Consider the following 16099-nt stretch of genomic DNA (forward strand, 5'->3'; position numbering starts at 1 on the left):
TTAAAGTGATTTGTGCTGGAGTGATTTAATGTGATGTGATTTGATTTGATGACCATGAAGTGCAGGGGTGTTTGCACAGGTAGTCACATGCGATTATCAGCTGTGTATACTGTGTCTATAGTGTGTGTGTTTGCGCCTTTTTAAAAAAACAATAAAAACAAAAACTAATTTTTTACTGTTAATAGATAAATAAACCCATTATTTCCATTATTATATCCATTATTTTGCCAGATAACTTCTGTAATGTGCGTGAGAGCCAGGTTGTTGTTTTGCAAAATCTGCTAGATACATATTAAATGTGCTTTAAATTCATTTATTTTACTTAAAAAAGCCCTAAATGTAATATAATTTAAGACTGATGATGTTGAAGTGTATAAATGTCAAGCCTTCAAAATATAAAAAGTTACAAGAACTTGGATCTAGATGCCTGCCTTAATTCTACGTGGCATTGATTCAACAAGGTGCTGAAAGCATTCTTTAGAAATGTTGGCCCATATTGATAGGATAGCATCTTGCAGTTGATGGAGATTTGTGGGATGAACATCCAGGGCATGAAGCTCCCGTTCCACCACATCACAATTTGAAATGATTGGAGCTTTGTGACATGGTGCATTATCCTGCTGGAAGTAGCCATCAGAGGATGGGTACATGGTGGTCATAAAGGGACGGACATGGTCAGAAACAATGCTCAGGTAGCCCGTGGCATTTAAACCATGCCCAATTGGCACTAAGGGGCCTTAAGTGTGCCAAGAAAACATCTCCCACACCATTACACCACCACCACCAGCCTGCACAGTGGTAACAAGGCATGATGGATCCATGTTCTCATTCTGTTTACGCCAAATTCTGACTCTACCACTTAAATGTCTCAACAGAAATCGAGACTCATCAGACCAGGCAACATTTTTCCAGTCTTCAACTGTCTAATTTTGGTGAGCTCGTGCAAATTGTAGCCTCTTTTTCCTATTTGTAGTGGAGATGAGTGGTACCGGTGGGGTCTTCTGCTGTTGTAGCCCATCCGCCTCAAGGTTGTGCGTGTTGTGGCTTCACAAATGCTTTGCTGCATACCTCGGTTGTAACGAGTGGTTATTTCAGTCAAAGTTGCTCTTCTATCAGCTTGAATCAGTCGGCCCATTCTCCTCTGACCTCTAGCATCAACAAGGCATTTTCGCCCACAGGACTGCAGCATACTGGATGTTTTTCCCTTTTCACACCATTCTTTGTAAACCCTAGAAATGGTTGTGGGTGAAAATCCCAGTAACTGAGCAGATTGTGAAATACTCAGACCGGCCCGTCTGGCACCAACAACCATGCCACGCTCAAAATTGCTTAAATCACCTTTCTTTCCCATTCTGACATTCAGTTTAGAGTTCAGGAGATTGTCTTGACCAGGACCACACCCCTAAATGCATTGAAGCAACTGCCATGTGATTGGTTGATTAGATAATTGCATTAATGAGAAATTGAACAGGTGTTCCTAATAATCCTTTAGGTGAGTGTATTGCACATTTGCGCACACGATGCTCATTTGCTCACTTCAGGACATTTTTCATTCATTCAACTTTTTATTTGCATTTAAATTTATTTTGTCTTCTACAGATAACCTTTTTTTTAAATATTTTGGTCTACCTTCTTATAGCTAAGCTATTTATTTATTTTTTGCTTCTTTTCTATTTTCTCTCTTTTCTATTTCTTTGCAATTTCTTAATTGTTTAAAAAACTATTTTTAAGGTCACAGGCGGTTGTATAAGCATTTCAGTACATATCGTACTGTGTATGACTGTATGTGATAAATAAAATTTGAATTTGAGAACCTAAGCAGTTGATCAGTTTATAGAGTAAACAGGAAGTCCTGAGGAGTGTACTTGGAGTTTCGGTTCACCACTTGATTGCCTGAGTTTTTTTTATTTTTTTAGAAATGTCTTGTGGATAGAAACAAAAAATTCACTAAATTAAAAATAGTTACAAAATGTAATTACTTAATTTTTTTACAGCCATGAATTAATAAATTTTATATGTAATATTTTATAAGACGTCAGTAGTCGCACCACCGCTGGTGCCATCATGTGATCGTCAGAAAAGAGGCCTACAGAGGCCTACATGGTTTCGGCTGACTCTGTAGAAATGTCAGGTTTCTTTAAAATATATTTGGGGAAAATTTTAGTTTTCAAGAATGACGTATGTATTTGTGTGTGTGTGTCTCTGTGTGTGTAGGCTGGTGAAGGATGCTCCGTGGGACGAGGTCCCCATGGCACACTCTCTAGTGGGCTTCGCGACAGCGTACGATTTCCTGTACGAGTTCCTGAGTGAGGCGGAGCAGGAGCGGTACCTGCAGGTGCTGGGCGACGCCTCCCTCTACATGTACGACAAATCGCTGCAGAGGGGGTGGGGCTTCCAGTTCCTCCACAACCACCAACCCACCAACTGTGTCGCCCTGCTGACCGCCTCGCTCGTCCTACTGAACCAGGGTCAGTGCGCGCACACACACACAAACACACACAGGAGAACGGTGTTCAGTGGCTGTGGTGTAATAGTGTGTGTGTGTGTTTGTGTGTTTGTGTGTGTGTGTAGGCTGCGTGCAGGAGGCCTACGTGTTCATTCGGCAGGTGATGCTGATCATGGAGAAGGCTCTAGTTCTGCTGCGCTCGGTGGTCGACGGTTCTCTGTCTGAAGGCGTGGCCTACGGAACCTACAGCACACGCTCCCTGTTCCAGTACATCTTCCTGCTGCAGAGACACTTCAACGTCTCACACTTCACACACCCCTGGCTCCTCAAGCATTACGACTTCCTCTACAGAACGCTGCTGCCAGGTACGCACGTGTGTGTGTGTGTGTGATTTTAAAATGGTGTGATCAAAGTCGAAGTCAGGTTGAACTCTAATGACTGCCAGTTGTCTATTATGGGATGTTTTGCTCAGAAACACGCTTCGTTTCGTGCGTTCAGGGTTCCAGAGGAACGTCGCCATCGCCGACTCCAACTACAACTGGTTCTACGGTCCGGAGAGTCAACTGGTGTTCCTCGATCGCTACGTCCTGAGGAACGGACACGCTAACTTCCTGGCAGAAGAGATCCGCCGCCGCCGCGTACAGGAGGGACCGGGACAGCCATCGCGCGCACAGAAGTGGTGTACACTACACACCGAGCTTATCTGGTACACACACACACACACACACACACAGACAGACATACTAGAGTTCTTTTTACTAACCATCTTGTTCTCTCCTTGTGCAGGTACGATGCTGGTCTCAAAGCCACGCCCCCCGCGGATTTCGGAACACCGCGCCTGCACTATTTTGAGGATTGGGGTGTGGTGACGTACGGAGGTGGTCTGCCCGCAGAGACGAATCATTCCTTCCTGTCGTTTAAGTCGGGGAAATTGGGCGGTCGCACCATCTTCGACATCGTGCATCAGCGGCGCTACAGCGACTGGATCAAGGGCTGGAAGAACTTCAACTCTGGACACGAGCATCCCGACCAGAACTCCTTCACCTTCGCACCCAGAGGTTTCCCCTTCATCACAGAGGCGTTATACGGGCCCAAGTACACACTCCTGAACAACGCCGTCCTGTTCGCGCCCTCCGCCGACGGCGCCTGCTTCTCCCCCTGGGAAGGTCAGGTGACCGAGGCATGTGACTCCAAGTGGTCAAAGTACAAGACGGGCCCGGCCGCAGACTGTGAAGGTCGCGTGGAGGCGGCGCTGGAGCGTCAAGGGGTCGTGTTTATCCGCGGCGAGGGAAGGGCAGCGTACAGTCCGTCGCTGAGGATAAAGAACCTCCAGAGGAACCTTGTGCTTCTGCAGCCCGACCTCCTGTTGCTTCTGGACCACGTCCACCTGGACTCCGAAAGCCCCGCCCACAGCATCAGCGCCTTTTTCCACAACATAGACCTCCCCTTCCAGCGCACCGTTGCCGAAGACGGCGTCCACGGCGCCTCCGTCCAGCACGGGCAGGACGCGTACACCATGCTGTGGAGGGACGACACGGGCTACAGCGGGAAGGCGGACACGGCGTACTGGGGCTACCCACAAGGCTACCCCTACAACGGCACTCACTACGTTAACGTTACTATGCCGCTACGCTTCCCGCACACGCGTATCGCGTACGTGTTCTTCGGCCCAGACGTGGACGTCCTCGGCCTCAGTCTGCGTGGAGACTCAGAGAGGGTGGACGTCCAGCTGAGCACGAGAGACCACACCTTCACTGTCCACATCCTGACCTCGGAGAACCCCAGCAAACCCCTGTTCGCCATGGTGCTGAAGGACCAGGCCGAGAAGGTGGTGTTTGAGCGTGCGGCGGCGGTGCGGGAGCGCCCCCTGTTGGAGGTGCCGGACTACAACAAGGAGGTGGATCGAAACATCCGGCAGATCAAACCCGTGTTCCAGCAGCTGCAGCGGCGCGGTAAGACGCGCCTAATCAACGCCGAGGGATTCCGAAAGATCGCAGAACGGCTGAAGAAGACCTCGGAGAAGAGGAGGAGGGTGCAGAAGAAGGTGGCAGAAGCCGTGGAGAACATGTTCTCATCCAATCATAAACTGGAGAAGGTGAAGGCACTGAAGAAAGTCACTAAAATTCGTGTGAATGAGTCTGCAGAGAAGGAGCAGCGGCAGAGGGGGGGGGCGTCGAGGCCGGAGAGCAGCACAGACGGCGGTGACGTCCCCCGGGGCAGAAAGGACGCCGGAGCGTTTGAAGACGTCCGCGCTGCAGCGGGCATGACCGAGGTGTCCGCCCCGCTCTCCTACATACGTGTGTTCCTGGTTCTGAACATCGGAGCGTTCTTTCTGCTGCTGGCGGTTCTGCTCACACAACTGCAGCGCGCGCCGAGCCTCCACACGCAGCGCTGCATCTACTGTGTCCTGCTGCTCGACAGCTTCATCCTGCTCGGCCTCTACTCATCCTGCTCACGCGGGGACTGCTGACATCATCAGTGTGGGACAGAGAGAGGACTCGGGGTGGGGGGGGCTACAGTCTGGGGCAGTTATATGGGATGCAGAGGGTGTGTGTGTGTGTGAATGTATCTAACAAATGTGATAAATGTATATTGTAGGTGTATATTTTTGGGGTTTATTTCGTAATCTTTGCAATTAAACAGCAGATTCAGAAAAATGTGTGTTTACTAGCAAAAGTGAAGACAAAACATTCAGAGAGAAATGTGAATCACCTTCTGTTCTCTTAAAGAGAAACTTCAAATAGAAACAATCCAGTACTCAAAATTATTACAAATATAGTAATGATACTATAATTATATATTATAATTATAAATTGAACAGTGTCCAGTTTAAATATATTAAATGTAGTTGTGTACAATATATAAAAGAGCAAAGAACATCACTAACTCAGCCAGTAATAATGTTCTCTAATAATCACTGCCATCTGCTGGTTACTTAGTGTTACTGCAGAACTTTTACTGCTATCTCCTGTAGAGTTACAGCAGCACTCTTACAATTGATGTCATTGCAGGGTTTTTTTTACTGCCACCTGCTGGTTATTCGGTGTTACTACGGAAGCAAATCAGTCTAATTAATAATTCACACGACAGACACGATGCACCGGACTTGGACATCATGATGGTTTGGTTCATGTCTTGGAGAGACGCCACTGAACACTGACCAGCTACAGTTCATTTGCAGACAGGAGCTGGAGGTTACTGTCGGTGAAGAATGAAACATTATGTAATAAAGTAACACCTTACACGTGCATCCTGTTTTTGGTTTGAGTCGGTTAAACTTCATTCCGTTCTAATGAACTCGGATTGAGGAAGAGGTGTGTAACCCTGTGTGTAACACTGTGTGTAACCCTGCGCTCCTGGAGGCCTGGGATTGGTCGAATGGTGACGTCACATCTGATTGGCTGAAGCGTGTGAGTGAGCAAAGTCTCAAACACACACACACACACACACACACGGAGGATGATTTTCACATTCACAGTCCGTCATACACTCGTGAATTTAAACATTCAAACATTGTCCATCTGTGAATTTGTAAATCTTATATTATCTCTATATATATATATTCGTGCACGTGAGTTGTGATACACGTGTGTGTGTGTGTGAATTATTAATGAGATGATTCGCGTCCACGCGTTACTGCAGTGTTCTAAACGGGTATAAATGATCCACCACGTGATCTAACACGAGCGCCCGTGTGTACTGTGACCTCTGACCTCTCATTAACACTTCACCCTCATCGTTTATTAGTGTGTGTGAGAGAGTGGAACTGTGTGTGTGTGAGAGAGAGTGGAACTGTGTGTGTGTGTGTGTGTGTGTGTGTGAGAGAGAGAGTGGAACTGTGTGTGTGTGTGTGCTGGAACTTTTATTTTAAATTAGCTCTTCAGGAGACCGGAAGTGACTTCATGTCCCGAGTTTGCGTCACTTCCTCATGTGCTTGTCCTCCACTGGTCTCTGTCCCGAACACACACACACGCACGCGCGCTGCTCCTCGTGAGGTGAGGCTGTGAGACATGGGCGCGCGCGTGGGTCGCGTCTTTAGGAACTTCAATCTGGAGTCTCGCGCGCACCGACAAATCGGCAAAAGCAAACCGGAAGCGGCGCCTCGACATCCGGTACCGAGTAACCATGGCAACAGCGTCCCGCCTGGTAACGTTATCATGATGACCTGAGAGCAGTCTGACTGACACACACACACACACACACACACACTGACTACAGAGGAGTGTGCAGGACAGCGCGCGTGTGTGTGTGAGAACTGTTTAATAATCACTAACAGCTGCTGCATCAAGATTTACCTGTGAGAGTGTGTGTGTAACTGTGTGTGTGTGTGTAACTGTGTGTGTGTGTAACTGTGTGTGTGTGTGTGTGTGAGTAACTGTGTGTGTGAGTAACTGTGTGTGTGTGAGTAACTGTGTGTGTGTGTGTGTAACTGTGTGTGTGTGTGTGTAACTGTGTGTGTGTGTGTAACTGTGTGTGTGTGTGTGTAACTGTGTGTGTGTAACGGTGTGTGTGTAACGGTGTGTGTGTGTGTAACTGTGTGTGTGTGTGTAACTGTAGGTGTGTAACGGTCTGTGTGTGTAACGGTGTAGGGGTGTGTGTGTGTGTGTAAAACGGTGTAGGTGTGTAACGGTGTAGGTGTGTAACTGTGTAGTTAACTGTGTAGGTGTGTAACGGTGTGTGTGTGTGTGTGTGTTTATAGTGAATGAGATCCAAAGGAAGGATGATTCGCTCCTTAATCGACTCAGACAAGTTTATGTGGAATCTAAGGACCCACAAACACCGGTACACACACACACACACACACACACAGAGTTAAATATATTAATAATGTAAAACTCACTAAACTTCTGAACATGTTTTTGTAATACGTAATTATTTTTTTTACTTCGTTATTAAATTGTGTGTGTGTGTTACAGACATTGGCGTGTGTAAAGACGCCGCGGCCGGTGGATCGTCGCCCCCTCAGCGCCTCACTGGCGCCCCCTGGAGTGTGTGATGTCACAGATGTGCCCAAAGGCAGGCTGACCCTTGTGGAGGCGCTAACGGCGCTAAACAAGCACAAGCTAACGCCTCAGGAGTGGCCGGCTGAGCGGATAGCGCAGGAGCTAACGCTAACACACAGCGACGCCTGCGCGCTAACGCGCTACTTTATCCCCTTTAACATTAAAGTCATTAAAGTGCCGCGTGCTGACAATATACAGACACACATTTCTGACTCCTAACACACACACACACACACACACACACACACAGAGCTTATGTATTGTTTATGTAAAACATTCAAATAAAAATGTTTGATGATTACGGCTTCGTGCTGTTCTGTTTTCCTGTTTAAACTTCCTGCACAGAAACACACTTTTAATTAGGAAAAGTGTTAATGTTAGGTAGTGTTAATATGTGTGTGTGTGTGTGTGTGTGTGAAACATTTTGCTATAAATGATAACATTTACATTTAGGCATTTGGCAGACGCTCTTATCCAGAGCGACTTACAAAAAGTGCTTTAATGTTTACAACATAGGATACATACTTACACTGGGTTAACTAGGTTAATAACTAAGTGCCATTAGTCCAACACAACTGGGAAGAGTTTTTTTTTTAGTCCAAGTACTGGAGAAACAGATGAGTCTTGAGTCGTCGTTTAAAGATAGTCAAAGTCTCTGATGTACGGACATCTAGAGGAAGTTCATTCCACCACCTAGGTGCCAGAACAGAAAAGAGCCTGGATGAATGCCGCCCTCGATCCCTGAAAGATGGTGGGATGAGGCGAGCAGTGCTGGAGGATCGGAGGGAACGTGGTGCAGTGCGTGGTGTAATTAGCGCAGATAACATTAGTAGGTAGTGTGTGAATAGGATGATGGTTCCATATTCTTAGCCGTTACACACACAAATCAATTTCCACCAATTTATTCAGTTACATCCCTTACAGCATTAGGAGGCGCTGTAACGCTTATGGTGGAAACGTTTAGTGAGCAAAGGCTAAATGCTAAAATGCTAACATCATGGCTACACTGGAGCTGCAGAGTCACTCGAAATCAGTCAGACCTGACCATAAATGATTGGAATGAACCACCCTACAGAGATCCACCTCACTGGAGTGTCCAGGTCCAGCAGAGGGACGAAGGACAGAGCTGAGACTCAGAACCTGGTCATGTCAAATCACAGGAAGAGCAGCGGAGTGTGTGTGAAGTGTGCGCATGTAAGTGTGGATTGTGACGAGTGTGTGGGGGGTGTCTTGTCCAACATCACACACACAGCTCTCAGCTAATTTCATGTTGTCTTGGATGATTTTTTTCTCCTTTTATTGTCGTGTCTATGACAAACACTAACCTTCAGACTCAACTCTGTCGTTGCTTTAATTTTAACATTAAACTCATTATTTCAAGCAAAACAGGTTTTAATTTAAGACACACTTTCAGCTCAAGATAATAAAACCTATTCACATTGGGGGAAAGCCGGCTGATCTGGCAACCCATTAAGAGTCGTCCCACTTTACGTACCACACCCTACTTCAGGACACAGTAAACGTTTGTGCGTGTGTGTGTGTGTGTGTGTGTGTGTGCGTGTGCTGATCCAGACACGAACCAGAAGTGAAGTCAGATTTATGGAAAGATCTCTGTATGGGGTTTTAGAGGAATCCCCTTATGACATCATCAGGCTCATTAGAGGAGCGACAGTAAACATCAGACGCTAACGCTCTCTCCAGTGACCTTTTAATATCAGGCTTCTGTTGCTAAGCAACAGTGTGTGTGTGTGTGTGTGTGTGTGTGTGTGAGAGAGTTCACTGTGTGTTCAGTAAGACGAAAACACGGAAAAGCAAACAGGGGGGATGTGTTCTGTCATCCATTCATTATTTTTGTGTGTGTGTGTGTGTGTGTGTGTGTGGACACATAAATCAGAATAAAAGCACTGAGCATTCTGAGAAAAATCACATGATCACATGACCAAAACATCACACAGGGCATGCTTTAATTACAACATCTCAGTTTCCTGTTTACTTCCTGGTTTCTTCACTTTACCCCTGGCCACGCCCCCTGATCCTCCTGTGTCTTACCTGTCTCATGTTAATTAGTCTCAGCAGGTCTCATTTATATAGTGTGTGTGTGTGTGTGTGTGCGCGCGCGAGCTCTAAGGAAGAGTTTGCCTTTATTATAGCTAACTCACCTTCCTTATGGTGTGTGTGTGTGTGTGTGAGTAATTTACTGAGATACGGACACGGTGAGAGTGGAGCAGAGACAGAACCACCCAGAACATCACCAGTTCACACCAGATGTGTTTTTATTATTATCATCACAGTCATGTTCGTGAACAGAGCGAATCTCTGAGCTGATTGGTGGAAGTAAAAAGGTTTCAATAAGGCACATCATATTTTATTAATAAAGAGTTTAAAACAAAGCTGCTGATTGATCAGTTGTTTTTTAGCCCCTTATGACATCATCAACAGTCAGGGGGAACCTATATTCCTTAACGTCCACATCCGCAAAATATTTACACCTTAATCTGAAACACAAATCACCCAAATGTGTGTGTGTGTGTGTGTGTGTGAGAGAGAGAGAAATGCAGCACAGTGTGAGGAAACACAAACATGATTTTAGAAATGAAATCTGGACTTTTTTTTTACAAATTACACACAGTCTAACATACACACACATCAGAAATGAATTACAGGCACATTAAAGGTGTATTTGGTGTGTGTGTGTGTGTTAGATGCTGGAGCGATCGTCACTGCAGGCGTACACGACGCTAGGCCTCATTTTGCGCTGGGCCTGGCGGGGCAGAGGTGGGCGGAGCCTGCAGAGGAAGGGCACCCAGCGTGCACAGGCGTGGCGGAACTTCCTGATGCGGCAGTAGTATATGAGGGGGTTGAGGGCGGGGCGCAGGAAGCTGAGGATCAGTAGCCAGGTACTCAACTGGAAAAACTCCGGCCCATTATACACGGCACTGCTGAACGCTGCGCACAGGCTGAACACCACCAGGGGCGCCAGTGAGGCGAACGCCAGCACAAACAGCAGCAGGATGGTGAAGAAGGCTCGTGTCTTAAAGCCAACATCCACGCTTAGGTGAAGGGGGTGGGGCTTAGACAAGGAAAGGGCAGAGTCACAGCGGATCCGAAGCACGTTGTGCCTGATGGAGCTCAGGATCGCGAGAAAGGCGCACGCCATCACGGCAAACGGCACGAAGAAGCTCAGTAGGGCCAGGATCACCACGTATCCATGGTAACTGGCCTCGGTGGAGTAGCTAAGCACGCACTGCGGTGCACTGGGGGGTACCTGCTGCGATGGATATTCGAGAAACAGCGGGAAAGACAGGAAGAAGGCGACAATCCAGGAGGCAGAGATGAGGATCTTGGCACGGTGTGGCGTGAGGCGGTCCTGTCTCCGCACGATGATCAGGAAACGATCGACGCTGATCGCCAGCAGCATAGCCACGCCCACTGACACGCACAGCCATAAGAACATGGCCGACGCCCGGCAGAGAGTGGCACTAAACGGCCACTGTGTTGTCACCACAGTGACAAGGTCGAAGGGCACGGCGGTGACCGCCAGCGTCATGTCGGCGAAGGCGAGGTTGGCTAGCAGGAAGTTGATGGCGGAGCGCATGGCGGCGCGGCGGTACACCATCACACACACCACCGCGTTCCCACACAGTGCCAACAACAACACGCACACTATCAGCACGCTGAAGACCACCTGCAGGGGCACGCTCAGGACACGCCCACCAGCACCCTGCCCCGCCTCCTGCACCACTGCCTGCTGGGTTACCTGTGCTGTGGGTGTTACCCAGAGGGTCCTGAGCACCAACGAGTTGCTGTTCCCCCACTGTGACCAGTAGGAGGAGTTCTCCATTGAGTCTGATTGGCTCACGGCAGCACGTGGGCGGAGCAGGCCGAGTCAGTCGCTAGCAACAGCAAAAAGCATTCCTGCGGCGTTCTGGACACCATGGCAACCGCCGGTTTGTCATCCAACACCGAAACATATCAGCTAACAGGAAGTGACTGTGGAGGAAGAGGAAGTGGAAAAGTGAAAAAAATTTTACCATCAACAACTTTACAAATGTTATTTTTACACAGACCTTATAGCTGAACATACTGCGAAGATCATTAAAACGTGGTGTGTGTGTGTGTGTGTTAGCAGAATGAGAGTAGATAAACTAATGAGAGTAGATAAGTGTTTAATCCCAGCTGATAAAATCCCTAACGTTTACACGTCATGCTAAAATCACCATGTCTCCAAGCACACACACACACACACACACAGAGGGTGAACTTTGAGCTTTGTGGTAAAGTAGACACAAAAAAATTAAGATTTTTAAAAAATAATTTCTAGATTTAAAATGAGTTTATTTAGTAGTGATGTCACCAGTAACATCCTGCCCTAAATATGATTAAAAATGTTTAAAAAACATGAGACGATGTGATTAAGATATGGACACACACCTGATCAAATAGAGCTATAACAGAGTGTGTCGAGCTGAGAGCTGGACTCGGAGTGTTAATGCGTTTATTGTGACGCTTTAAAGTCGAACATTTAGATCAGGAGAAAATGAACATCACACACACACCGGCCCACACTGCAGTTACGCCTGAGAGAGATGCTGTACGGGTCCGGCAGTAAGGGGTGTGGCAACAAGCGATGGTGGGGCTTTAACCCGGATACTCAGATCTACAGATTAACAATTTAAAGGCTTCACCGCCTGAGTCACCACTAGAGTGAAGATACACACAAAACCAACACTGTTGTGAAGTCGGTTCTCCATCACCAGCGAGGTTCCTGATATCTGCCTGGAGCTCAGACTCTACAGATCAGACTGCTGGAGGGTGCTTTGTAGTATCGCGGGGTATCGAAACCCGCTGCTGATATAACTGGTATGTACTAGTGATGGGTTGTTCATAAACGGGTCGTTATTTTCCAACAAATCTTTAACGTGATCAGATGAACGAGTATCTCAAAAAATGATTCGTTCATGTTCTACTGGGCACGCATCCACAAATCATCACAAATCCTCCGTAGGTTCTGTACAGGAAACAGAATTGAGCGATTCTTTCTTAATGACTCTTCCACTCCGACTCATTCGTTCTTTTGTCATGTGACTCCCATAGACACTATGCGTTGCAATAGATTAAAAAGAATGAACGACTCTGACCAGAAGATATGATGTTGAGCTGCTCATTCTGTTTATTATAATATGTCCTTAGCAGCATTGTAATATCTTCATTACTGGAACGATAGACAAATTGTGTGTATGTAGACGTGTTGGGGGTCTGTTTATTGAAAATGCAACATTTTATATTATTTCTGATCAAAAGAATGGAATCAACTAAATGACACAAAAAAAGATTAGTTCATTTTGATAAACGAGATTCAAATAACCGAGTCACTAAAATGATCCAAACTTCCCATCACTAGTGAACTACAACTGGATCAGAGCGCAGATTTCGGTGCCTCACTTTGGTGCCGTCGCATGAGAAAAAATATTTCCTGACTGTAAAAGCGCACGTGAACACGAGTCAGGTAGCTCCAATAACACAAATCCAGCTGATCTCCGTAGTAACGCGAGTGTCCATGTTGTTTTTTACATTCTGACTTAAAATCACAACCTGGAAGTGACTGCAGTAATTACACTCGATCTGACGGCAGCCGGTAGCGTTAGCTCTCCAAGCTAAACACGCTTACATTAAAATGCCTGAGACAGTGTGTGTGGGTGGCTGCATTTCACAACAAAGGACTCCGACACCGTGACGTGCAACACATGTCCTTCACGAGTAAAACACGTAAAACCTAATGAGACATGTGAGGACACACGAGATGAAGTTGAAATCAGACAGATGCGGTACGTTTAACATCGCATGGACATCAGCTGGCAGTGTGTGTGTGTGTGTGTGTGTGAGAGAGAGTCACACCAACACTGGCACAGTCAGGAGAGGTGTGGTGTTTTACCAGATACGGTCATGTTTCTGTTAAAGAACTGCTGAGATTTGAAGCTGGTTTGTATCAGACCAAATATATCACCGACTGCACTGTTACTGGAGTTTAGATTACTGTAGTCGGGTTACACACACGGACCTACTGTGGACATCAGTTGTGTTTTTATATCTAATTATATTGACGTAGACTTTACACTGAAGACAATAAAAAGACGGTATCAGTTCAGGCTGCGGTGGATTTTAATTTTAAAAAACGATACACAAACCCAGTGTTTTGTCCTGATTTGTGTGCAATGATGTTCAGGTCACCAGTGCTCTTTCCTCTCTCTCTCTCACACACACACACACACACACACACACACACATCTGTGGTGTTCTACTGGTCCTGCTTAAGATCCTAAAACAATCAGACACACCACAGAGTTCTCCATCATCCATCTCCTCATCAGTCTCATCCTCTTCATCATCCTCCTCCTCATCAGTCTCATCATCATCCTCATCAGTCTCATCCTCATCCTCCTCCTCAGTCTCATCATCATCCTCATCAGTCTCATCCTCCTCAGTCTCATCATCATCCTCATCAGTCTCATCCTCTTCATCATCATCATCCTCCTCAGTCTCATCATCATCATCCTTGTCCTCATCAATCTCATCATCATCCTCATCAGTCTCATCATCATCCTCATCAGTCTCATCATCATCCTCATCAGTCTCATCCTCCTCAGTCTCATCATCATCCTCATCAGTCTCATCATCATCCTCATCAGTCTCATCCTCTTCATCATCATCATCCTCCTCAGTCTCATCATCATCATCCTTGTCCTCATCACTCTCATCATCATCCTCCTCAGTCTCATCATCATCATCCTTCTCCTCATCATCCTCACAGCTCCACCAGGGAACACTGAGTTACTACAACACCTCTGGAGAGGACACACACACACACACACACACACTGTTCTTCCTGTGTTTAATTCATCATTGATGTACTAACACACACTCACACTACTATATTTACACTCTATATAATGTCAGACTTTAGATTTTTATAATAATAATAATGAGAGTAAAGAGGAGTGTTACCTGTGGTGATGAGAAGCAGAGTCACATCGAGCTGAACACACACACACACACACACACACGGACTCTATAACCGCGCGCAGAAACCAGAGTAACAGATGAAAGAGGACACACACACACACACACACACAAAAACACACACAGAGCCGCCCGAGTTCAAACCGCGCAGTCTCTCTCTCTCTCTCTTTCTCACACACACACACACACACACACACACACACAAGCGCGCGCGCACCAGCTCCCAAACGTCCAATCGGTTTCCCCAGTGGGCGGAGTCTAATTGAGTGACGTTTACTTTGACCAATGGGGAGACAGAAGGCGGAGTCTCAGGTTCTAATTTAACCCCTTCATCACCGCTGAAACTGTGTAGTAGCAAATGTAGAGGATAATAATAATCATAATAATAATAGTTATAGTAATAATAATAATAATAGTAATAATAATAATAATAATAATAGTGATAGTAATAATAATAGTTATAGTAATAATAATAATAATAGTAATAATAATAATAATAATAATAGTGATAGTAATAATAATAGTTATAGTAATAATAATAATAGTAATAATAATAATAATAGTAATAATAATAATAATAATAATAATAGTTATAGTAATAATACTACTACTAATAATAATAATAGTGATAGTAATAATAATAGTTATAGTAATAATAATAATAGTAATAATAATAATAATAATAATAGTGATAGTAATAATAATAGTTATAATAATAATAATAATAGTAATAATAATAATAATAGTAATAATAATAATAATAATAATAATAAAAATAGTAATAATAATAATAATAATAATAATAGTTATAGTAATAATACTACTACTAATAATAATAATAGTGATAGTAATAATAATAGTTATAGTAATAATAATAATAGTAATAATAATAATAATAATAATAGTTATAGTGATAATAATAATAATAATAATTATAGTAATAATAATAATAATAATAATAGTTATAGTGATAATAATAATAGTAATAATAATAATAATAATAATAATAGTTATAGTGATAATAATAATAATAATAATTATAGTAATAAAAATAATAATAATAATAGTTATAGTGATAATAATAATAGTAATAAAAATAATAATAATAATAATAGTTATAGTGATAATAATAATAATAATAATTATAGTAATAATAATAATAATAATAGTTATAGTGATAATAATAATAATAATAATAGTAATAATAATTGTAACGCTGTGCTGTAAAAGGCTCACAATCACACTGAAGACGTCCACTACAGTACACATGTGTAACTCTGCTGTGTGTCAGTAGAGGGCGCTCCTTCTCTAACATCACTACTAATAACTCACACACACACACACACACTATGTCTGCAGTGCACTCTGATCTCCTCCTACCCACTCAGTGCAGATAGAAACAGAACATTTATATTATAAATTCAACTTAATTCAATTCCCAATTTCACACACAAAACTTTATTTAACCCCAGGGGTCAATTCAAAGCACACAGAGTAGTAAAAAGTAAATAAATAAATAATAGAATAAAATAAAACTGTTGTAATGAAAGCTGTGACTGCAAATCAGGGTTATTATTCCACCAAATACTGATTTCTTAATGTTATTTAGCCAAAGCATTAAAACCATTTGCTT

At 44.3% G+C, this 16099-nt stretch overlaps 3 protein-coding genes across 3 annotated transcripts in view; 2 read left to right on the forward strand and 1 right to left on the reverse strand.

Annotated features, from left to right (window-relative positions):
• The window catches only part of dse (dermatan sulfate epimerase), a 30794-nt gene extending 25672 nt beyond the window's left edge, over positions 1-5122 (forward strand). The window contains exons 3-6 of the mRNA XM_053487808.1: positions 2215-2468; positions 2572-2811; positions 2945-3152; positions 3233-5122. Coding sequence (XP_053343783.1) covers positions 2215-2468; positions 2572-2811; positions 2945-3152; positions 3233-4916 — 2386 coding nt within the window. The 3' untranslated portion in view covers positions 4917-5122. The remainder of the gene's footprint in view (positions 1-2214; positions 2469-2571; positions 2812-2944; positions 3153-3232) is intronic.
• A 1211-nt stretch (positions 5123-6333) lies between these two features.
• On the forward strand, positions 6334-7692 carry ndufaf4 (NADH:ubiquinone oxidoreductase complex assembly factor 4). The gene is made up of 3 exons (XM_053488710.1): positions 6334-6592; positions 7146-7228; positions 7363-7692. Exons 1-3 carry the CDS (start codon positions 6457-6459, stop codon positions 7666-7668), a joined length of 525 nt encoding a protein of 174 aa, XP_053344685.1. The 5' UTR covers positions 6334-6456; the 3' UTR covers positions 7669-7692.
• Positions 7693-9745: 2053 nt separating this feature from the next.
• Positions 9746-14551, reverse strand: gpr63 (G protein-coupled receptor 63). The gene is made up of 2 exons (XM_053488048.1): positions 14452-14551; positions 9746-11439 (listed from the first exon to the last, which is right to left on the reverse strand). Exon 2 carries the CDS (start codon positions 11288-11290, stop codon positions 10148-10150), a length of 1143 nt encoding a protein of 380 aa, XP_053344023.1. The 5' UTR covers positions 11291-11439; positions 14452-14551; the 3' UTR covers positions 9746-10147.
• Between the last annotated feature and the right edge of the window lie 1548 nt (positions 14552-16099).

Source organism: Clarias gariepinus, chromosome 2, assembly GCF_024256425.1.
Source record: "Clarias gariepinus isolate MV-2021 ecotype Netherlands chromosome 2, CGAR_prim_01v2, whole genome shotgun sequence".
NCBI lineage: Eukaryota > Metazoa > Chordata > Actinopteri > Siluriformes > Clariidae > Clarias > Clarias gariepinus.

Bases quoted from the DNA above. Each gene is read 5' to 3' on its own strand.
- ndufaf4 (XM_053488710.1), top strand. From the start codon at position 6,457: ATGGGCGCGCGCGTGGGTCGCGTCTTTAGGAACTTCAATCTGGAGTCT. The intron at 6,593-7,145 runs GTAACGTTATCA...GTGTGTTTATAG, and splicing joins TGGCAACAGCGTCCCGCCTG to TGAATGAGATCCAAAGGAAG. The intron at 7,229-7,362 runs GTACACACACAC...TGTGTGTTACAG, and splicing joins CTAAGGACCCACAAACACCG to ACATTGGCGTGTGTAAAGAC.
- gpr63 (XM_053488048.1), bottom strand. From the start codon at position 11,290: ATGGAGAACTCCTCCTACTGGTCACAGTGGGGGAACAGCAACTCGTTG.